Below are 25,240 nucleotides of genomic sequence, written 5' to 3' on the forward strand. Positions count from 1 at the left end.
ATCCTACCTTACAAAATATTTTTGGATAGGTTGAAGTAATTCAACTGAGGGAAGAGTGTGCCGATGTTTGTAGGAAGTGGCTCAGACAGATTGTTCTCAGAGATATCTAGAAAAGTGACAGATGATGTAGTGTTGTAGGTAGACTGCGGAATTGAGCCTTCGAACAAGTTACCGCTCAACAACAAGGTACCACGTGATGTATTGTACAACAGCCAAGATGGAATGATCCCTTTAAGAGAGTTATGACCCAAATTTAATTCAGATAACTGAACCTGGCTAGAAAGAAAGCTGGGAATGCTACGAGTGCTATGTTTGTTGAGGTTGCAATTTTCTAAGGACAACCACTGGAGTTGAAAAGTAGGAACCCAATGTGGATGTTGGGTTTCGACCACTAATTGGACATTGTTTGAAAGGTCAACACTTGAAAGCTTCGAGAGGTTGGCAAAACTAGAAAATGAGAACACACCCATGAACGGATTATTTGAAAGATCAATAGACTCTATCTTCGTTAGGTTGTTGAAAATGAATGAAGGAATCTTCCCTTTAAAGCGATTGTCGGAGAGATAAAGCTCTTGCAGGTTATGCATGCCTTCCATACATGGATGAATGCCCTCAATTGAATTGTTCGAAAGATCCAAGAGACTTAAGTTCCTTAGTTTGCAAATCCCTGTAAGAATAAGACAGAAAAATGGTGACAAAATTAGATTGATGTTGCAAAATGATAACGAGGAAGCCCCATTGTATGATTATGAGGCAAGATAAAATTCTTCCCTAAAAAACAAGTTTCTAATAAAATTTTATTTTTCTTTTTTTTCCAATTTATTAGTGTAAATGTAAATAGTCATATTGTGAGAAATAATATTCTCACACCTTGACCCAATGTAAGGCCTATCAAATGTAAGGATAAGATCAATCAAAGGTGGGACCCTCAAGACCACCAACTTCCTCTGGATGACGCCCTCATACATCAAATCTCCAACGTGGGGTCCCATTCGCTATTTCTTCCCTTTTTCATTTTTTTGCTTATCTTCATAAAAAGGCCAGTGAAGTACGTAGAATAACATAACAATAATATGTAGGGAGGTTATCATGCTTTGTCATGTGTGTAACGTTACAGTCATAATTACTTTTTAAGACAAAAATATCCCTCTTGTTAGGAAAATGATAAAACATTCCGTTATGTTTGAGAAAATCGTGAAGGAAGTTCCGCATCCTTTTTCAATGTTTTGTAGGCCTTAATCTGACGAATGGGATCTCAGTTAGGCATAAGACTTGGACAGTATGGATTGACTTATGATGGTCAACTTGATCAACGGTCTTGATTACACCCCTGACCATATGTGGAACTTAATGTTGACCCTAGGCTTCATCCTAACCATGACCACTCAGAGTAATAACATAATTAGTCCTGTAAACATGTGGAGATGATATAACTATAAGATAAGGCCCAGTCATTGTATTGTGACTTGCGAGATCCCAAGATCTTAAAAGAGGGGGTGGGAATATCATTTCCCATTTTCTTTATTAAATCTATAGTTTACTTTTCTTAAAGCGGGTAGTATTATGTCAGAAAAAGAACAAAATCCTGTCAAAAAATACTTCACACATCATCATTTTGGGTGAGGAAATGCTACTGTCCCGTACCTGTTGAGATGGCGCCAGATGTGAATGTCAGATTATTCTCTGATAAATCCAGTTCTACCAGGGAGGAGAGGTTGCCTAGACATGATGGAAGACTTTGATCGTGAAGATTGTTATCTCTGAGAACTAGATCCGTGAGTCTCTTCAAGCCACATAAACCTACAAGAAAAATGATCAAGACATAAACACCCAAAACCCATTTCATTTATTACCTAAACAATAAATTGCTCTCAATGGAATATAAAACTAAAAATGCTAAAAAAATGTTAAAAAATCATCTCAAAGTTGTTGTTACCCCAACTTTCCAACTTTATTACCCCCACTATATTTTTGTAAATGACAAAATTTTTAATGCATTTTTTTTGTGTTTTCATTTTTTTGTGTTTCCATCTTAGGTATTGTATTAGTGTATATTCTATGCTACTAATGTTGACACTCCCATGTTTTGATAATTGCACTAACTCATCTTGTCTTTTATCATTTAAATAGCTGTCAAAGGTTATTATAGTTCCCCAAAAGCACTCAAAGCAATTAAGGAAGAAAAGACAAGCTGAGATTCTGCAATTATGAAAACAGAGTAGTGCCAAATTCTATTGTCACAAGGTTGGAAGATTATTTTAGGGGGACTGATATCTGCACTACCGTATTTTGATAATGACACTACAATATTCAAGATGGTATAAACATGTCACTCATAAAAGGTGCAAAACAAAGTGAGTAATGGCATTAACCAAATGTGGAAGTTGATCAATTATGTTGATTTAGCTGACAGCCACAAAAATGGGCTCTTTATCGTTTTCCCAATCTTGATCAGATGCTATTTTCTTTATTAAAGGTATAGTTTACTTTTCTTAAAGCGGGTACTATGACAGAAAAATAATAAAATCTTGATTACACCCCTGACCATATGTGGAACTTGGAGATGATATAACTATAAGATTTGGCCCAGCCATTGTATTGCCTATAAGAGGGGGTGGGAATATCATTTCCCATTTTCTTTATTAAATGTATAGTTTACTTTTCTTAGAAAAATAACAAAATCCTGCCAAAAAATACCTGTTAAGATGGCACCAGATGTGAATGTCAGATTATTCCATGATAAATCCAGGGTTTGAAGGGAGGAGAGGTTGCCTAGACATGATGCAAGACTTTGATCGTGAAGATTGTTATGGCTGAGATCTAGATACGTGAGTCTCTTCAAGCCACATAAACCTACAAGAAAAATTATCAAGACATAAAAATCCAAAATCCAATAGAAACGCTTCAGCGCACCAATGTTTTCATGCGCTTAAGCTCACCAACTGTTAACTAATATATATATATATATATATATATATGATGGGTGGCCGTGAAAACACGTGAAGTCTAAAAAAGTAGGTACAACCCACTTTTTTAGATGATCCAAACCGTTCATCTGTTTGGGCACAACATAAATAGGTTGTGCCCCAAAAATCATTTCCATAGGTTGATCCTAACCCTCCGATCTGAACTGATCTGAATATGGAGATTTCCAAAAATCATTTATGGAATCTTCTTCAGATCGGAGGGTTAGGATCATCCTATGGAAATGTTTTTTGGGGCACAAACAGATGAACGGTTTGGATCATATTTAGTCTTCACGTGTTTTCACGGCCACCCATCATATAAATTCTCTCTCTCTCTCTCTCTCTCTCTCTCTCTATATATATATATATATATATATATATATATATATATAGAGAGAGAGAGAGAGAGAGAGAGAGAGAGAAAACGGTTCCTACACATATGTGTAGATAAGTTATCTACACACTAGCTTAAAATACAGTGGGAGCCACATTATTTGGGTGATCCAAACCATTCATTTTTAAGGCCCTCACATAGATAGGGTGTCCACAAAAAATCAGATCCATAAGATCATCCTAACCATTCGAACTGTGGAGGCAAAAAATGGACTAATTTGTGAAGGTTTAAAGACATCCATTTTACCTCCACAAATCGTAGGGTTGGGATGATCCTATGGATCTGATTTTTTGTAGACACCCTATCTATGCGAGGGCCTTTAAAATGGATGGTTTGGATCACCCAAACAATGTGGGCCCCCATTGTATTTTAAGCTAGTGTGTAGAGAACTCTCTACACATATGTGTAGGAACCGTTTTCTCATATATATATATATATATATATATATATATATATATATATATATATATATATATATATATAGAGAGAGAGAGAGAGAGAGAGAGAGAGCGAGAGAGAGAGAGAGAGGTTGCCTAGACATGATGCATGACTTTGATCCGTGAGTCTCTTCAAGCCACACAAACCTACAAGAAAAAGGATCGAGACATAAAAACCCAAAACCCATTTCATTTATTACTAAACAATAACCGTAGTGAACGAAACACTGTTTAAGGAGAGTTTTTTTTTTCTTTTGTTTTTTTTTTTTTTGAAAAAAATCTCTTTTTATTGGCATGGAGTTAGTACTTTGTTTAAAACTTTTATAGTAAAAACCCCCATTTTCTGTGGAAAATGTTTTAAGCACGTTTAAGATGGTATTAAATACATTTTGAGATGGTATTAACAACAACCACCCGAGGAAATGCTACTGCCCCGTACCTGTTGAGATGGCGCCAGATGTGAATGTCAGATTATTCTCTGATAAATCCAGGGTTTGAAGGGAGGAGAGGTTGCCTAGACATGATGGAAGACTTTGATCGTGAAGATTGTTATCTCTGAGATATAGATACATGAGTCTCTTCAAGCCACATAAACCTACAAGAAAAATGATCAAGACATAAACACCCAAAACCCATTTCATTTATTACCTAAACAATAAATTGCTCTCAATGGAATATAAAACTAAAAATGCTAAAAAAATGCTAAAAAATCATCTCAAAGTTGTTGTTATCGGGTGGTTGTTGTTACATTACATATACACTGTATCTTTTAACGGTAGTGAACGAAACACTGTTTAAGGAGAGTTTTTCTTTTCTTTTCTTTTCTTTTTTTGAAAAAAAATCTCTTTTTATTGGCATCGAGTAAGTACTTTGTTTAAAACTTTTATAGTAAAAACCCCCATTTTCTGTGGAAAATGTTTTAAGCACGTTTAAGATGGCATTAAATAATGGTATCGTTACGGTTCACGGTTCACTCCGGTCTTTGCCAAAGCATCCGCTACGGAGTTTGCGGACCTCCGTCTGTGAAATTGTGTGTTATTTGACTAATGGAAGGAAAATTGATACTTGAGCCAAGAAAGGGTGTTCATAACCTCGTTCATTTCGAAGTAACACCCTAGTCTCGCGTCTGGATTCTGGCATCAATAGAAAGTACAAGGAGAGGTTGGGGTCCGACGATCATCCCATGTGTGCAGTGGGTGCCCATCTTCCTACGATGACTGCTATTGATGAAGGCAAGGGTTGGTCTCTCGGTGACTAGTGGCTGTTTAGAAACTGTTTACAACTATGTAGGCTAGCCTGTTGGGAACAAAAGGACTCTTGCACTAGTTGGGATAGATGGACACAATCCGGTAAGACTGTCTTTTACTGTGTTCCCTTTAAACCTATTCAGGTTGCACATGTGATACGATGGGTTTTGTAAAAAATTATAAATTTTGGATTCAATTAGCATGCCAAAAAAGGGTAAAAGATAACTTTTGACTCCCTAATTGTTATCAGGTTGCTCGATGGGCTGGATGGGAGATCTCCCTCTCCATGGAGAATTTCAGAGTTCATTGTTAAGAACTTGAGATACTTGATCGCGTGAAGGGTCACCATGTCCCGTTCCATCTTGTAAGGAGATCATGCAACTTTAGAGTTTTTTTATTTTCTCCCCTCATAGTTTCATAAGATTTCTTGTGCTGTGTTTTCTTTGTGTTTTTTGTGGCTGCTTGGAATAAATTTTCAGTAGTTCAAAAAAAAAAAGGTCAAAAACAACTTCTAGAAAGGCCTGTGTAGTACGTAGAATAACATAACAAGAAAGATGCTAAAATATTTGTAGGCCTTAATCTGATTAATGGGATCTCAGTTAGGCATAAGACTTGGACAATATGGATTGCCTCATGATGGTCCACTTGATCAACGGTCTTGATTACACCCTGACCATATGTAGAACTTAATGTTGACCCTAGGCTTGACCCTAACCATGACCACTCAAAGTAATAACATAATTAGTCCTCTAAACATGTGGAGATGATATACCTATAAGATATGGCCCAGTCATTGTATTGGTTGTCTCTGGGTTTTGAGATCCAAAGATCTTAAAAGAGGGGGTGGGAATATCATTTCCCATTTTCTTTATTAAATCTATAGTTTACTTTTCTTAAAGCGGGTAGTATTATGTCAGAAAAATAACAAAATCCTGTCAAAAAATACTTCACACATCATCATTTTGGGTGAGGAAATGCTACTGCCTCGTACCTGTTGAGATGCCAAATGTGGATGTTAGATTATTCTCTGCTAAATACAGATATTCCAGGGAGGTGAGGTTGCCTAGACATGATGGAAGACTTTCAAGATTGTTATCTGTGAGACGTAGATGCGTGAGCCTCTTCAAGCCACATAAACCTACAAGAAAAATTATCAAGATATAAAAACCCCAAACCCATTTCATTTATTACTAAACAATAAATTGCTCTCAATGGAATATAAAACTAAAAATGCTAAAAAAATGCTAAAAATTCATCTCAAAGTTGTTGTTAAAAGAGGGGGTGGGAATATCATTTCCCATTTTCTTTATTAAATCTATAGTTTACTTTTCTTAAAGCGGGTAGTATTATGTTAGAAAAATAACAAAATCCTGTCAAAAAATACTTCACACATCATCATTTTGGGTGAGGAAATGCTACTGCCCCGTACCTGTTGAGATGGCGCCAGATGTGAATGTCAGATTATTCTCTGATAAATCCAGATTTTCCAGGGAGGAGAGGTTGCCTAGACATGATGGAAGACTTTGATCGTGAAGATTGTTATCTCCGAGTCCTAGATCCGTGAGTCTCTTCAAACCACATAAACCTACAAGAAAAATGATTAAGACATAAACACCCAAAACCCATTTAATTTATTATTAAACAATAAATTGCTCTCAATGGAATATAACCGTAGTGAACGAAATGTTAGGATTATTTCCTAACGGTGGATATGGCTGTTGCAAGATCGACGGTCAAGATCATTTGGTGTGAAAAGGTATAAACGTTTGAAAAAAAGAGACGTTTGGGGAGAGGGATCTGCGCGATGAGGAGTCGCATCTCTTCCCACAAACGCTTATAAAAAGGAACTCTTGGGTCCTATTTGCTCACAACAAATTCGTTTCAATCTTTGAGAATCCACGCTTGAAGAGAAAGAAACCGGTCCCCATCACCGACGGTTGTGTAAAGAAGAGAAACTCAGAGAGAAAGAAAAACCCAATTCATGGCTTCCGGTATGTTTTTCTTTATTTCAATTCAATCCCTGTTGTTCTGTAATTTTCTCAATGTTCAATCGCCAAGATCTGTTGCTTCTTACATGTGGCATCAGAGCCACGGTTCTAGCGAGAAAACGGCGAGAAAATCCGATTGAAAATTTTATTTTTTGGGAATTTTTGACATCGCCGGAAAATGGCATGCCGCCGGAAAACAGTTGCTCCGACCGGTGATTTTCTGGCATGGATGTGAAGTTCGTCGAGAGACGAGTCCAATGCAACAAACGGTGCCTAAATCCGATGTCAAATGAACCCAGAAATTGAAATTGAAATTTGTTCTTTTTTTTTCGGATTTTCTGGAATTTAAAAAGGCTGTTGGAGAAGATGATGAATAGTAATGGGCCGATGGGCCGCGCAGGCCCGTTAAGGATCCGCAGTTTTTTGAATGGCCCAGTTAATAGATAAGGCCCATAAAACCTGTCTGGGCCCAGCAGACCCAACCAAAACCGGCCCAGGGACCTTTTTTGAGCCATTTCTGCCATTTTTTGGGGTTTTGGGTCTGGCTAATATTGGTTCTAGGGGTTTGGAACCCTCCTGAACCCATTTTTGGAGTCAGTTTTTACATTTGAGCACTGTATTATATGGTTACAGTGTAAATTTAACAAAATTTGGTTTTATTTGTTTGATTTTGAGTCAAATTTTTTTTTGGGTTTTGGGCCGGGTAAATCTGGATTCAGGGGATTTTCACCCCTCTGAACCCAAATTTGATGTCTGTTTTTTATGGAACTTGAAAACGGGTTTTATGTACACATGTTTGTACACTTTGTTCATTATTTTAGTTGTGAATGAACAAAGAATTGTGATTCCGACTGGGAAACGGAATCGCTTAGGATTAGTGGTTTAAATAAAGAACAGTGTCGCATATAGTGACACATTATGAACTACAAAACCACTTTAAGTTGCGTCTATTTGTCCAAGAGCAACACTCAGCCCAACGGATGACTGTTGCTTTGCACAAATATGCGGTGTGAGAGGGCTAGGCCTGGATAACTTGGTTTGGGGTTGCGCTTCTGCCCAACGGTGATGTGTACCTTAAGTATAGAGTTATTTGGCCCTAGTTAGTCTCATGAATGAGAGCCAAATGTGTGTCGTGGCACGGCCCAATGGACGACCCATGATGATACGCTGGTGTCTCCTTAGAATCACATTTATGTGTTTCTGTGATTCTAGGCAATCCAACTGACTTCCCTAAAGATGACTTAAAAATGGAACCAAATGTGTATCGTGGCATGGCCCAATGGACATCCCACGGTGACACACCGGGTGTTCCATCAAGAACACACTTATGTATTTTGTATTTCTGTTTACTTTAGTCATTTGTTTTAAAGTTGGATTACATTAAATCGTGGATTTTAATGAATAAACTCCTTTTGTGGATTTAAATGGTGTCTTAGATAGTGAGCAAAATTGTAACTGTCTGTCTTATTCGTCTACAGCATTGAACCCTTGTTCTATCTCTAGTTATTTGTCCGGGATCGAGGTTTTGAGTGGGACTAATTTCGGAAAATGGAAGGATCATATTCACATAGTCCTAGGGTGTTTGGACCCAGATTATGCACTTAGGAATGACAAACCTGAAGTGCCTTCTAATGAGAGTACTGCTGCGGATTTGGCTACCTATGAAAAATGGGAACTGTCAAACCGCATGAGCCTTATGATTATGAAAAGCACGATCTCTACCTCTATCCGAGGAGGCATTGCCGACTCAGATGAAAATGAGGAATTTACTGCTAGCGAGTACCTACAGGCTGTAGAGGATCAATTTAAGGGATCGTCTAAGGCTCTTGCCAGTACACTGATGATGAAGATGATCACTATGAAGTACAATGGTAGTAGTGGTGTGAGAGAGCACATTATGCGAATGAATGACATGGCCTCCCAGCTAAAGAAAATGAACATGGAGATCTCTGAGGGTTTCCTTGTTCATTTCATGATGACATCTCTTCCTGCGCAGTTTACTCCATTTAAAATTAATTACAATACGCAGAAAGAGAAGTGGGAAATGAGTGAACTCATAGCCATGTGTGTTCAAGAAGAAGAGAGGTTGAAGACCGAGCAACCTGAAAGTGCTCATTACACCATAGAGGGAACATTGAAGGGTCACTTCAAGAAGAAAACCAAAGGAAAGGGCTTTGGGAAAGGGAAGAAGAAGGTAGCAAGTGGTTCGGCTCAGGGCTTGACCGTTGGGATGAAAAGTCGCATTAGGTGCCATTTCTGTAAGAAACTTGGTCACATAAAGAAAGAGTGCTCCAAGTATGAAGAGTGGCTGCATAAGAAAGGTAATAATTCAGTTTTTGTTTGTCATGAATCTTTCCTTGTAGATGCGCCTAGAAATACCTGGTGGATAGATACAGGTTCAACTATTCACATTTCGAATTCCTTGCAGGGATTTCAAGAGAGACGGAGACTCAAGAAAGGGGAGCGAACCATTAAGATGGGAAATGGAGTAGAAGCAGACGTCAAGGCTATTGGCACTTTTTGTCTTGTATTAAATAGTGGCTTCATTATATATTTGGAAGACACATTTTATGTACCTGCCATGAGCAGAAACCTTATATCTGTATCCAAACTTGTTTCCTTTGGATTTGAATTTAAGTTTGGGAATAAAGGTTTTACATTACTCCATGATTCCAATGTTGTTGGTTCTGGTCCGCTTGTGGGCAATCTATATATGATTAATTTAGATAGCTCGTTTGCACATTCTCTATTATCCATGCATGTGAATGAGGAAATCAGTTACCGTGGCAATAAACGGGGTCGAGTTGATGAAAACTCTTCCAGTTTGTGGCATAAGCGTTTAGGCCACATTTCCATTAGTCGTATGGAAAGACTGGTAAAGGATGGAGTTCTTCCTCCTCTTGACTTTTCTGATTTCGGGATTTGTAGGCAGTGTCTTAAGGGTAAACAAACCAAACTAGTAAGAAGGGCGCCACTAGGAGTACCGGCTTGTTAGAAATTATTCACACTGATATATGTGGGCCATTTCCTACTCCTGCCCTAAGTGGCGAGAGATATTCATTACCTTTATCGATGACTTTTCACGTTTTAGCTATGTCTATCTCATCAAAGAAAAGTCGGAAGCACTGGATACCTTTAAGATCTATAAGGCTGAGATTGAGTTACAACTTGACCAGAAGATTAAGGTTGTGAGGTCCGATAGAGGTGGGGAGTACTATGGTAGATATTCCGATACGGGCCGCAGTCCAGGTGCGTTCGCACTTTACCTACAGGAGAACGGTATTGTCGCTCAGTACACGATGCCAGGTACACCTGAGCAAAATGGTGTTGCTGAGAGACGAAACGGTACTCTTATGGATATGGTGAGGAGCATGATTTGCATTTCACCATTGCCTGAGTCCTTGTGGGGAGAAGCATTGAAAACAGCCGTTCATATCCTAAACCGTGTACCGAGTAAAGCTGTGGCTAAGACCCCTTATGAGTTATGGGCCGGTAAAAAGCCTAAGCTAGGATATTTGCATGTTTGGGGCTGTATGGTTGAAGCCAAAATTTATAACCCACAGTTGAGAAAGTTAGACGCTAGGACCATCTCTTGTTACTTCATAGGTTACCCTGAACGGTCTAAGGGTTATAGGTTCTATAGTTCTACTCATAGCACCCGGATTGTAGAGACTAGATACGTTGTATTCTTAGAGGATGGTGATCTCAGTGGGAGTTTTGTGCCTAGGTCACTTACTTTTGAGGAGAACCGGATATTTGTTCCAATACCGGTAATCCAAGAAAGAGTAGTGTCGATTCCTCCACCTGAGGATATTGATGCACCAGATGGCACATTGGAGGTTTCGCCCCACATTCCTGATGCTCCAGCAACGATTGTCGCTGAGCAATCTGTGCGTAGGTCACAGAGAGAGAGGAGGTCAGCCATCTCTGATGACTATGTTGTCTATCTAAACGAATGTGACTACGACGGTGAAATGGATAATGATCCACTTTCATTTGGTCAGGCCATAAATAGCGACCGATCAGCTCAGTGGCTTGAAGCCATGAAGGATGAGTTGCTCTCGATGGAAAAGAACTGTGTATGGGAACTCACCGAGTTACCTAAAGGGGTCAAGCCTGTAGGCTGTAAATGGGTCTTCAAGACCAAAAGAGACTCTAAGGGCGGTATTGAAAGATATAAGGTCAGACTAGTCGTTAAGGGGTTCACTCAAAAAGAGGGAATAGACTTCAAAGAGACTTTCTCTCCAGTATCAAGGAAGGACTCTTTGAGGATAGTCATGGCTTTGGTGACTCATTATAACTTAGAGTTACACCAGATGGATGTGAAGACTGCATTTTTAAATGGTGATCTTCATGAGGATGTCTATATGATTCAGCCTGAAGGTTTTAAAGCTGAGAGCGAAGAGCACCTAGGATGTAGGCTTAAAAAGTCCATTTACGGACTTAAGCAGGCTTCTAGGCAGTGGTATCTGAAATTTCATGAGGTAGTGTCTAGTTTTTGGGTTCAAGGAAAATGCTGTAGATCAATGCATATATCTTAAGGTTAGTGGGAGTCAGTTCATCATCCTAATGTTATATGTTGATGATATACTACTTGCCAGTAGTAACCTAGGTATGCTGAAAGAAACAAAACAATTCCTCTCAAGGAATTTTGATATGAAAGATCTTGGTGAAGCTTCCTATGTTATAAGAATAGAGATTCATCGAGATAGGACTCGAGGATTGCTGGGATTGTCTTAGAAGACCTATATAGAAAAAGTCCTTAAGAGATTCAGCATGGAGAGGTGCTCCCCTAGTCTTGCCCCTATAGTTAAGGGCGATGTATTCAGTCAGTTACAATGTCCCAGGAACACACTGGAACGGGATGAGATGAGACATATTCCTTATGCTTCCGCTGTTGGTAGTCTCATGTATGCTCAGGTCTGTACCCGTCCAGATATTTCATTTGCAGTTGGCATGCTTGGTAGATACCAAAGTGACACAGGTCTGGATCACTGGAAGGCAGCCAAAAAGGTTATGCGTTACCTGCGAGGGACTTCAGATTACATGCTCACATTTAGGAGATCGGATAGCCTTGAGGTGATTGGCTATTCTGATTCCGACTTCGCTGGTTGTCGGGACACCCATCGATCCACTTCTGGTTATTTTTTTATGCTTTCAGAAGGACCTATTTCTTGGAGAAGCGTCAAGCAGAGAATGACGGCTTCATCCACTATGGAGGCAGAGTTTATTTCATGTTCGGAGGCTTCGGCTCACGCCTTATGGCTGCGAAATTTTCTTTCAGGGCTTAATTTGATATATTCTATTGAGAGGCCGCTGAAACTTCTCTGCGATAATTCCGCTGCGGTTTTCTTTTCCAAGAACAACAAGTCTGGAGACGGTTCGAAGCATATAGATCTAAAGTATCTTATTCTGAGGGAAAGAGTTCAGAATCAGCATGTATCTGTGGAATACATAAGCACCGCACTTATGTTGGCGGATGCCTTGACTAAAGGCTTGTCACCAAAGCTCTTCAGAGAGCATGTAGTGCGCGTGGGATTGGTTGACACTTTTGATAGCCTATGATAGTGGGATTCTGCATTTGGTATTGAGATACACTGTTGTTGTGATCACATTATATTTTAAGATTCTGATATATATATATTATGATTATTTTCTATCGCTCCATTTCGTGCACATTTTGTAAATGGATTGTTAATAAGAGGTAGAATGTGTTTGTATGACTGTTTTGGACCATGTTTACATCTTATACATGTATGCTTTTACATTCATGTTAGTAAGAATTACTAATAATATAATCATGGGGTAGGCTATTGGGTAGAGTTGGTGACCCAATGGTTACATGGTTTATTGTTGGTAGTTTTCGCTAAACGGAATGTTGTGTTTATTATCTAACTAATTTAAAGTTATGATCCTTATGTTTGGCTCAAAGATCTTGCTAGCCAAGTGGGAGAATGTTAGGATTATTTCCTAACAGTGGATATGGCTGTTGCAAGATCGACGGTCAAGATCATTTGGTGTGAAAAGGTATAAACGTTTGAAAAAAAAAGACGTTTGGGGAGAGGGATCGGCGCGATGAGGAGTCGCATCTCTTCCCACAAACGCTTATAAAAAGGAACTCTTGGGTCCTATTTGTTCACAACAAATTCGTTTCAATCTTTGAGAATCCACGCTTGAAGAGAAAGAAACCGGTCCCCATCACCGACGGTTGTGTAGCGAAGAGAAACTCGGAGAGAAAGAAAAACCCAATTCATGGCTTCCGGTATGTTTTTCTTTATTTCAATTCAATCCCTGTTGTTCTGTAATTTTCTCAATGTTCAATCGCCAAGATCTGTTGCTTCTTACACGAAACACTGTTTAAGGAGAGTTTTTTTTTTCTTTTGGTTTTTTTTTTTTTTTTTTGAAAAAAATCTCTTTTTATTGGCATGGAGTTAGTACTTTGTTTAAAACTTTTATAGTAAAAACCCCCATTTTCTGTGGAAAATGTTTTAAGCACGTTTAAGATGGTATTAAATACATTTTTTGCCCAACTTTCCAACTTTATTACCCCCACTATATTTTTGTAAATGACAAAATTTTTAATGCATTTTTTTTGTGTTTTCATTTTTTACTACATTTTTTGAACCAATATTGTATTAAACTCGAATTTTTCCCATCCCTGTCCTTTTTGTGGTGCCAAACCACGTTTTGCTAAGTACGCTTTTAACTTAGATTTCAAGCGCGGTGGATCACGTTTCATCTGGGATGGTTGCTCTCCAAAAGGCTAAGAAATTGCAAAGGAACAAACGGAAATGGACGTGCTTTGCTATTATACTCCTCATAATCGTGGTTATCATTGTCGTTGTTGTCATCAAGCCTTGGAGTAAGAGTGGTGCGTGATTTGGGTAGTGTTTGTGTAATATACATCAACAAAAGCCCAACTAAAATCTTTCATTCTTTTTTCTTTTTTCGTCTTTCCCTTTTTTAGTGTGGTTTATTTCCCTGCATTATTGTTATATATTCTTTTCTGATCTATGTTTTGTGTACTTTATTCTGAGAAAAATAGATCTATTATTTTGAAATATGAATTTGCAATTGTGTTTATATTGTTCAATAAAATTGAAGGGTGCAAAAATTGAACTTCCATCTTCGGCTACTAATGTTGACACTCCCATGTTTTGATAATTGCACTAACTCGTCTTGTCTTTTATCATTTAAATAGCTGTCAAAGGTTATTGTAGTTCCCCAAAAGCACTCAAAGCAATTAAGGAAGAAAAGACAAGCTGAGATTCTGCAATTATGAAAACAGAGTAGTGCCAAATTCTATTGTCACAAGGTTAGAAGATTATTTTAGGGGGGACTGATATCTGCACTACCGTATTTTGATAATGACACTACAATATTCAAGATGGTATAAACATCCACTCATAAAAGGTGCAAAACAAAGTGAGTAATGGCATTATCCAAATATGGTCTGCCAGTCTGCCTTAGTTATACTATATCACAGAAAAGTTTTATATTACTTATATGAAAAATGCTAAAAAAATTACCCTTAGATTTTTTTCCTATTGATCACTTTCTGGGCCCACTGGTGCCATGTGGAGTTGATCAATTCTGTTGATTTAGCTGACAGCCACAAAAATGGGCTCTTTATCATTTTCCCAATCTTGATCAGATGCTATTTTCTTTATTAAATGTATAGTTTACTTTTCTTAAAGCGGGTACTATGACAGAAAATTAATAAAATCCTGTCAAAAAATACTCCACACATCATCATTTTGGGCGAGGAAATGCTAATAGCCCCGTACCTGTTGAGATGTCGCCAAATGTGAATGTCAGATTATTCCGTGATAGAAACAGGGTTTGAAGGGAGGAGAGGTTTCCCAGACATGATGCAAGACTTTGATCGTGAAGATTGTTATCGCTGAGATCTAGTTGCGTGAGTCTCTTCAAGCCACATAAACCTACAAGAAAAATGAACCAGACATAAAAACCCAAAACCCATTTCATTTATTACTAAACAATAAATTGCTCTCGCTGCAAGGGAAAAATCTCGAAGTTTTATATTACTTATATGAAAATTGCTAGAAAAATCACCCTTAGATTATTATTTTTCCTACTTTTTAGACCCACTTGTGTCATGTGGACATGATCAATTCTGTTGATTTAGCAGACATCGACAAAAGTGGCTCTTTATCATTTTCCCAATCTTGATCAGATGATCCTGAGCCTTGATTTAGGAGGTCCCACACCAAAGCCACTAAAGCTTTCAAAAACACTAAGATTTAAGTTCTGTTGATTTGGAATGAGCATGAGTTGAATGGCTTGGATAACCAAACAATGGACCCCACCTTGCAACAAAAATATGTTGTTTTTGCTAAAACCAAATAGACAATTAATCTAATGTGTATTTGTGTTATTTTACAAATTGAAGGAAGGAAAATTTGTTACTTTCCCCAAGAGACATGATAGTAGCCTATTGATCAATCAATCCTCGTTTTTATGGTTTCTCCAAAAAGAAAAAACATGTTAACTTTTTATTATTATATTTTTCATAGGCCTATGACAGTCATTATATGCCGTGATCAGTTTGCCTTTCGAAAATTGAAAATGGATGCAGCTGCTGAAGATCCCCAGACTATACCAAAAGCATATTTTATGCATCATCTTATCATTGAAATTATGAGATAAGTGAAAGTGAAGAGAAAAACTACTTCAACCATCATCATTTCGGATGAGAAAAATACTATTACCACTCCGTACCTGTTGACATGCCAATTGGGTTTCTAAGATTATTATCTGATAAATATATCTCTTCCAGGGACGAAAGGTTTCCTAGACATGATGGAAGACTTCGATCATCGAGTTGGTTAACCCTGAGATCTAGAGTCTTGAGTCTTTTTAAACTGCACAAACCTACAAGAAAATGATGAAGACAAAAACATATGAGCACATTTAGTTTATTACCAAAAACAAATTCCTTTCAATGCAAAGGAAAAAAACAAAGACTGCGATACAGGCACTATGGTTGTAGAATTTTATTACAAGGCTTGGAGTCGTACACTCATATCTCTAGGCTATATCTTATTTATTGGGATAATGCTACAGTAGGTTTCTTCTCTAAGGAGAAAGAAGAGTGACAATGACAATAAGCATAATTACTTAAAGTATCATATTGTTAGGGAGAACGTTAGGGATCATCATTTGGGTATTAAGTAGGGGTGGACATGGTCCGGTTTGGTTCGGTTTTAGCTTGCATTAGAGAGGCGATAAAGGGGGCGAAGGACTCCAATGGGCGAATTTATCACCGCCCTTTTTAATGGGATTAGAAGTTGAGCCTAGTCGTATCCTAACCGAAAGCCCGAAAGTACCCTAACCAAATTCGTTCTCCTCTTTAGACAAAGTGGGTGTTTTTGTCTGTTTGCAAAACCTGGGTTAGGGCTTCCTATTAAACACCAATAAATGCAACTTTTGGGCGGTTTTTCTAGAGTTAAATCTAATCTAATTGTGCAACAGCCCTAAAGTAGCGTGTTGATCAGTTTACTCCGGTCACTGCTGGGGAGATCTAATCTAATCTAATGGGTATTTTTGTTATTTTAAAAATTGAAGGAAGTAAAATTTGTTAATTTCGCCATGAGACATGATACTAGCCTATTTGTTAATTTCGCCAACGACAGTCATTATCTGATCTCCCCATCCATGTGGACAAGATGAGTTAATTTGCTCTATTGTCAAAACAAGTTTGTGCCTTGATCAGTTGCCTTTCGAAAATTGAAAAAGGGTGCAGCTACTGAAGATCCCCAGATACCCAAGGCCTATACCAAAAGCGTATTATATGCATCATCTTATCATTGAAATTATGAGATAAGTGAAAGTGAAGAGAAAAACTACTTCAACCATCATCATTTGGGATGAGAAAAATACTCTTGCCACTCCGTACCTGTTGACATGCCAATTGGGTTTCTAAGATTATTATTTGATAAATATAAACCTTCCAGGGACGAAAGGTTTCCTAGACATGATGGAAGGCTTCGATCATCAAGTTGGTTATCAGAGATCTCTAGTTGCTTGAGTCTCTTCAACCTGCATAAACCTACAAGAAAATGATGAAGACAAGAAAATATGAGCAAATTTCATTTATTACCAAAAAACAAATTCCTTTCAATGCAAGGGAAAAAAAATCAAATTTCTATATTACTTATAAGAATAATGCAAAAAACAGTGATTCTTAGGCCCTGTTTTCTTTTGGATTAAATCAATCAAAAGTGTGACTCTCATGACCACCAACTTCCCTGCTATGATGCCTGCATGAAATGCCTCAATAGTAGTTTTTGATTATGTGTGGGACAATGGACCCAATTTCCATTTCTTCCCCTTATATTCCCTTTTTTCTTTTTCATTTTTTGCATAATTTGTCCAAGAATAAAATTCTTTTTAATAGCATTGATCTACCAACATATGAGCATGAGTTGAATGACATGGATAGCCAAAAAATGGACCCCACCTTACAACAAAAATATGTTGTTTTAGCTAAAACCGAATAGTCAATTGCAAGAAGGAAAATTTGTTACTTTTGCCAAGAGACATGATACTAGGTTCTTTAACCAACCCTCATTTTAAGGTTTCCAAAAAAAAAAGTTAACTTTGTTTTACTATATTTTCATACTCTACGACATAAATAGTCATTATCAATTCTTTGCATCCTTGAAGACATATAACTTCCTGGGCTCACATCCCACATCCTGGGCCCTCCACTTGTGCCCTGTGGATGTGATCTGTTTCGTTAACTAACTGGCGAACATAAACCTGGCACATTATTGTTTGCTCAACCTTGATTGAATGATCCTAGCACTTGAGTATTAGGCTTCGTTAAGGTTTCTCTATAGCAGTTAATTGGGTGAATGGGATGTTCATTAGGAACGGGACTAGAACCATATGGGTTTTCCTCATCATGTTTCACCAGATCAATGATCTTGATTCCACACCCTTGTCCCTATGTATGACATGATGTTGACGCTAGGCTTGATCGTAAGACTCATTTGAGGTTTTGTTTGAGCGATGTTCTATTTAAGGATCAGTCACAACTCTTATAAATACAATACCTCGATTATATGAAGTCTACCTTAGGGATGTCCTCCTACTTATGTGGAAGGAGGGAAATCTCATCTCATACAAAACATGAAGTATTAGTGTCAGATCTTTTCTTCTAGTATTGAGGCAGAGTTTGTTCCATGCTACAAGACTGCGATACAGGCACTATGGTTGCAGAATTTTATCATAAGGCTTGGAGTCGTGCACTCATATCTCTAGGCTACATGTTATTTATTGGGATAATGCTACAGTAGGTTTCTTCTCTAAGGAGAAAGAAGAGTGACAATGACAATAAGCATAATTACTTAAAGTATCATATTGTTAGGGAGAACGGGGGGATCATCATTTGTGTATTAAGTAGGGGTGGACATGGTCCGGTTTGGTTCGGTTTTGGGCTAAACCCAGGACCGAACCATATATAATCGGTTCCCTGAAATTGGAACCAGAACCGAACCATATGTGTGGAACCGAACCGAACCAGAACCATATATAATCGGTTCGGTTCGGTTTTAGGTTTACCCAACCTTCACCAATGGCCCTGTTTATATATGAATTACAAGCACTAACAGTAACAGTAAGAGGCGCAAATTTGGGCAATGCAAAACTTATATGAAGTATGAAGAAGTACAAACAAGTGGGATAATCATGCACAAATTTTGGCAATGCATGAAGCCATGAACTACAAATTTGGGAAATACTAAGGCCCTAATATTCAAAGCAAACAGTCCCTAATATCCAAAGCAAAAATTACATTAAACCAATTCGGTTCTCGGTTCGGTTCTCAGTTCCGGGATCCCAAACCCAGAACCGAACCGAATTTGCACCGGTTCCTGGATTTCTGAACCGGAACTGAACCATATAGAAATGGAACCGAACCGAACCGAACAGAACCAAATGTGCTGGTTCGGCTCGGTTCCTCGGTTCGAACCGGAACCATGTCCATCCCTACTGTGAAGCACATATACATTGTGATGATAGCCGCATACCAAGTGACAAAGAAAGGCTTCCATACATATCACATAAGGGGCATGTAGAGCATATGGGATTGATTAGTTCATTTAGGCCCTGTTTGTTTTGGATTTTAAGAATCGTTTGTGAGTCCCAAACTGATTATTGGGATCAAAATTACATTTAATTTTTAGTCCAGTAATCAGTTTTGAACTCACAATCCATTCTCAAAATCTAAAACAAACAGGGCCTTAGTGTTTGATCGCGATTACGAGACACTTTTAACTTTAATGTTGAAACTAAATTTGATGATTCGTATCATAGGTAAAGTTTATACATTTGGATATAGTCAAAGGAAGATTAACCACGAGCACAACATAAAGTTGGAATGGAATGGATATTAGTTAGTCTTATCATAAAGAGTGCACCACATTAAGTACTCGTAACAGGAAATCATTATTTCCGTGATATATGGAATGTAATGCTCATTATTTGGGTATTTGCTGCCATGATCTATATATTTAGTTCTCTTTACATGAATGTATATTTTCCTTGAAAGACTAGACTAAAGAGATTATTTGTTAAAGGAAATGATGTATGCCCATACTTCAGAAATTTAAAGTGTCCAAAGCCCGGTCTTTTTATAGCAGTGTCAATATGGACCGCTGGGAGAATACTGGAATAATCGCTCGTGAGATCTAATAGGGTAGCCGACATTGCCACTTAGATTTTTTATTAATCCATGTTTAGGATTTTTGCTAAAATGGATTTTAGATAAATTAAAGATTAAATCTATTAGAAGTTCAACTTTAAGAAGGAAGGTGTGTTTCACTAGGAGGGTTAACCCTAATCTCTTTTATTAATATGGGTTTTTGATTGATGGGAGCAAGAGATATTCAGATCTCAGGATTTTATTATGATTTTTCTTTGATATACCAAAGGTAAGGCCAAAGATTCTATTGATCTGAGCATCATAACTTGGCTATATTGTAAAATCATTCCAGTGATCAACAATACTCGAAGATAGGAGCATTTTCAATAGTAGCACATATCATAAAGCAATGTCAATATGATCATCATGGCAAGAGGTACGATCAATTTTCCACATTTTTTATTTGACTTAGATACTAACACAAATTTCTATATCACTTCTATGAAAAATTGTAAAAATGTCACTCACACCCCGGTTGTTTGAAGCTAAATTTCGATGGTTCTAGCTTTGGCAACCCAGGTTTGACCGGCATCGGAGGCCTTATTAGAGACAAGACTGGTGATACTAAGCGAGCCTTCCCTGGGCCTTTTGGTATCAAGAAATCTAACAAAGCGGAAGTGAGGGCTGCTTTCCAAGACATCAGGCCGGTGGCATGGTTTTAAATTTCAGCCGAAATTTTGGAATTCGGCCAAGACCGAAACAAAATTCACAATGAGTCATTTGTTTTACACGGTTTCATTGAAATTCCAAAATTTCATTTTCATGCTTATTTACAAGATTTCCACCCAGATTTTAAATATTCCCATCGAAATTTTAAAGATGTCCACCAAAATTTCCACAGAAATTGTCGAAAAGTCCACCAAATTTGTGGAAATTTTGTAAGCCCAATGGTTCAACGATCATCCCTGTTTTGATTGATCCCAAACCCAAATTGATTGAAATTTATAATCTAATGATTCGCTTGTTAGTATTGTGGATTAAGTTCAGGTCAATATGAGATTACTCCACAAGCAACTCAAATGGAAAGCCTCATGACAAGCACATCAAGGAGTGACAAAGTCCTTCTTCTTTGGTCGATCATATTTCCTCCATTGAGAGTTTTACAGTTTTCCATTGAATTTATTCATAGAATAAAAAAACAGAACATCACACATTGCTCTGCCTCCATTGTTTTTTTCCTTGGATCATACCAGGAAAACCATCCCCGTCACACGAACTGCAGCTTATTAGGATACTTGAGGAATTCTCTTTGTTTTCATTAGACTTAGAGTTTTAGAGATTTAGCAATTGGAGGAGAGCCTCGTTGTTCGATTCCATAAGTGTTCTTTTTCGCTTTGTTCTGGACGTGCAATCCATTCGGTCCTCTCTGCTTTCATTGCTGGACTTCATCTCTGAGATCTTTCCTCATAAAGATCTAATAGATCAAAATAGAAAATGAAGGAATCTATTCATGTTTTTCATGCAATTTCGAAAGCCTTCCTTGAACAGAATTGAAATAGGGAAAGGAGTCATCTAGGAGGCAATAAAACCACTGTGTTTTTACACTACTTCATGGCAGATAATTCGTCTTTGGGAAAACTGATCATTCGTCTTAATGGAATACAGAGTGCTAACTGTTAACAACAAGTATTGTGGATCCTATACTTATTATCTTCTTACATCTCTACAAAACAACAAATCCACTTGATCTTAAAGGATTCAACTTTTGTTTCTTATATTCTAGAAGAACACAGAAACAGAGTACCACCGACACTCTATTTTTGAGAAAATTCTATGCTTTTTGGTTGTTCGATCCAAGAAGATATTTGAGAATTGGTATTGATGAACCTTAGATCCATTTTGAGCTGGAAGGAGAAAAGACAACGTGCTATGTTATCATGAAAATCAACTATGTGGAGTTTGAGCTGCCACCTGCTTGTCGTATCCTGGCTTGAGGCGATAATTTTCTGAAGCTGAGCTTCGGTCTACCTGAATACAAAGGCATTCCGGATCTACAAGTTCCAGCTCTCCACTCTGGAATTCTACAAGTTCTAGGTCCTATTGCTCCTTCTCTCTGATTTGTATTTTTTCCCCTCCAATACTTGGGTTCAAGTGCTAGATCTAAGTTTCATAGAACAGGAGAACTCAGAGCTGAAGGTATTCAGTTACCGATTTGATACTTCTTAATATCTTCTCTGGATCTACTTCTCCTCTTCACAATAAACTTGAACCAGTTCAGAGAGTGAAGGAAACCTCGCTGAACTCCAATCCAGCCAGCTATTGTCAAACAACAAGTGAGTGGATCTGGCCAAATTGAGTTTACTAAGGAGCAATCATTGGAGGAGTTTGTTTCAACCTGGAGCTTGCAAATCTGAGATTGCTTTGCAGCTTCCATCACTGAAACACAACTGAATCCCAAAGAATCAAAAGTCCTTGGTTAGAAGAATCTTCAATCTGAGCAGTAGTATACATTCGTGAGCATTAATTTTACAAAGAATATAGTGATAGTGAAGCCTCAGCCTGACCAGAATTCTAAAACTCATTTATGAAGAGTGAGTAGATCGAACTTCATCACTGTTGTTGAAAGCTGTGCATTTAGATCCAAGTCTTGAATATCAGATCTTCAGAGTTTTCCGCTAACCTTTGGGAACTAGTATGACAATTTGATCTAAACGTGGCGATCTACATCAATTGATGTGTGTACAATGAGCAGGTTGATGATAGATTCTTGTGTGGAGACAGGGGAGTTTGACACACAAAGCGAGATTTGTGAGGATTGTGGTACACAAGTTGAGATTTGGGAGGATTGTCAGTCTGACGTCGTAGATACAAGGAACACTTCATAGAGGATGAGGGAGAATGGATGGCATTTGCAGAGGGCGACCATATTGTGCCCAGGGGTGTGGGCAGTGGACGGCCTGGATCTTGAGATGACAAGGGACCATTTTGACTTAATAGAGCTTTTCATTCACGATCCTTTTCTGGATCATGATAGAACATTATGGCAAAAACATTTGATTCGTGAGGATAGCCTTGGGACATAAAACTTACTTGAAATTCAAGATGGAGATAAAGACAAGGCACTATCAGAATTAGCCAGGTGGTGCGATACACCATTGACAACGAGGCAAGGTGTTGACACTGATCGACCCCGGGCAAAGTGCCTCCTAGAACCCGTGTCGAGTCTGCCTGGAGAAAGACGTGAGCTTGAGGGAATGTTCTTTTGAAGAGGGAGAGTTCGAGGAGCGCAGGTTTCTTTTTAGCATAGAGTAGTCGTATTTTTACTTTCCTTTATGCGTACAGGGGGTTAAATATTGTAATGTCAATGTTGTCATATGAGAGGCAATATCAGGTAGACAGGATGGTTGGGCATAGTCGGTTGGGAGGACTGATTGTTAAAAGGCGTTAAAGCACAAGAACACACCATGTGTCACTCAATTGGGAGTTTAGAGAAAGCGAGAAGGGGGGCCTTTGGGCAAGAAGGGACCACATGATTGGGAGCCTTACAAGAAGCCATGTGGCATGCCACCTCAGCAAGCCAGCTGGCTTGAGCTGTCATAAGATGGCAGCAGCTTCTAGTAGACTTCTCTTCCTCTATAAATAAGGAGTTTCATTTTTGGCCGTTTTCAAAGGTAAGGTGCTTCATTTCATCTCCTTTATCTTGAATTTCTTTGAATGTAATCAGTCCCACGCTTGTAAAATTTCTCTTTCAAGTAACTTTGAATCTGCAAGGATCTTTCCCATCTCATGTCATTTCTATGTTCAGATGACAAGTGTGAAGAGAAATTAAGGAATCTCCTTTAGCTTCCACCTACTAAATCAGTTCTGCATCCATAGTGATCAGAATCAGATCCGATCATTTCCCTAAGCGGTCAGTGGGCCAAGAAAAATAGAAACATGTTCTTTCATGAGTTGAAGTTAACGTTCTGTTTTAAGTGTTTCTTTTCAGCCTATCGGTTCTGAGTTCATTACAATGTTCCAAGATAGAGTGTGGTGTTTCTCTAAAAATTAAACTTGAATTTTGACCTAAAACACCTCAGTCTATAGAGATTAAAGTTTTAAGCTTAAGACCCATTCCCTACTCACCTATTCCACATCACTTTATGAGAGAGTGAGGTGTTGATGACTATATTTCCTCCCCCTTTATAATAATAATAAAAAATATATGGGCCTCATGCCGGTAATGAACTAAAAGAAAAACCTGATTTGCTAAACATCCATCAATATCTTTGAATTGCCTAAGAAAAGAGATTGAGGGTTTTTATGCAATTTGAGGAAGTATTTTATAAAATTGGAGGAAACGAGCATTACCTTCTGGCATAACCCATCTACCGATCTGATTCAAATTCAAAACTAGTGACTCCAATTCTTTGAATTGGGCAAACAGAATAGCATTAGGATACCACACTCCTAATGAAGGATTCCTTGCATTGAAAAGGCCGATTCCTATCACGCGAGATGAAGAAGTAGAGCATGATACACGCTCCCATTGACAGCAATCCTCTCCAACCCAATCTTCCAAGACAGGATAAGTAGCATTATTTGGATAGTCGTTGATGGAGTCTTTCAATTGTAAGAGAGCTTTTCTCTCTTCCTCCAAACATGCTTGGCCCCCGTAAAAGCAGCAACACACATTCACAAACCACAACACCCCAACAATACTATACGCGTGTAAACCCCTCATATTTTTAGCAAGTTTATCTCCAAACTAAAAGCTCGGTTGTAGTTTCACTCTATATGTAGAGAAGGAAAGGTGGAAGGTGGATCCAAAGTCTTTCTAGTCTTCGCCACCTCACCATTCATAAATCTGGACCGTCCAAATGTCTAAAGTAGAAGCTGAGGTCACAAATAAGGGAAAAACGCGTACTAATAATGACATCTCATAAAGAGTGAGACCCCCAAGTGTGACAGGAAAGGTCGTCTCTTTTTCTATCCGTGGTAGGTCACACACTCATTATCATTTTGTGTAACGTTTATTTATTTATTTTCTATTTATTTAAAGAAGATGCAGGTTTATATATTACAAAATGAGAATTAGATCAAAGACACTTTTGTCATTTCTATATTAGATCAAAGACACTTTTGTATGCACAGCTAAAAACAAATAAGGTTCAAAATTTTAAAGTAAATAATTCACGGCTGTAAACTTTTACGCCCATTTTATGGCAAAACAAATTGACCCAAAAAAGGAAATATATGATGATTGGATTTTTTTTTTCATGGGTACTTCCTGGTAAATTCACACCCAAAATTTCTTCCATTCGCCCTTGGCTCAAAACTGGCAACCTGATTTTTGGGGTGTCAACAAGCCCACTGTCCACTCGGATCTGTTTCAAAGCGGATCCAAATTGTTCAAACTCAGGTTGTTCAATATCTTAATGGAGAATGCTAGGTTGATAACCCATGGACAATATTTATGTGTGGATTATGCAGACATGTAAGCGGGAGAAGTAGATCCAGAGATGATTATTGAGGCACAACATATTTATGTTATGGTAA

General features: G+C 38.1%; 1 protein-coding gene across 1 annotated transcript; it reads right to left on the reverse strand.

Annotated features, from left to right (window-relative positions):
- Window positions 1-8: 8 nt before the first annotated feature.
- On the reverse strand, window positions 9-24,468 carry LOC143883782 (cuscuta receptor 1-like). The gene is made up of 7 exons (XM_077387093.1): window positions 24,053-24,468; window positions 16,952-17,104; window positions 15,775-15,927; window positions 14,820-14,975; window positions 6,474-6,629; window positions 6,036-6,182; window positions 9-667 (listed from the first exon to the last, which is right to left on the reverse strand). The coding sequence occupies exons 1-7, from the start codon at window positions 24,423-24,425 to the stop codon at window positions 9-11; spliced, it is 1,797 nt and encodes a 598-aa protein (XP_077243208.1). The 5' UTR covers window positions 24,426-24,468.
- Window positions 24,469-25,240: the final 772 nt, after the last annotated feature.

This window comes from Tasmannia lanceolata, unplaced genomic scaffold (genome assembly GCF_043159265.1).
Source record: "Tasmannia lanceolata isolate RefF3 unplaced genomic scaffold, GAP_Taslan_0.1 ptg000008l, whole genome shotgun sequence".
NCBI lineage: Eukaryota > Viridiplantae > Streptophyta > Magnoliopsida > Canellales > Winteraceae > Tasmannia > Tasmannia lanceolata.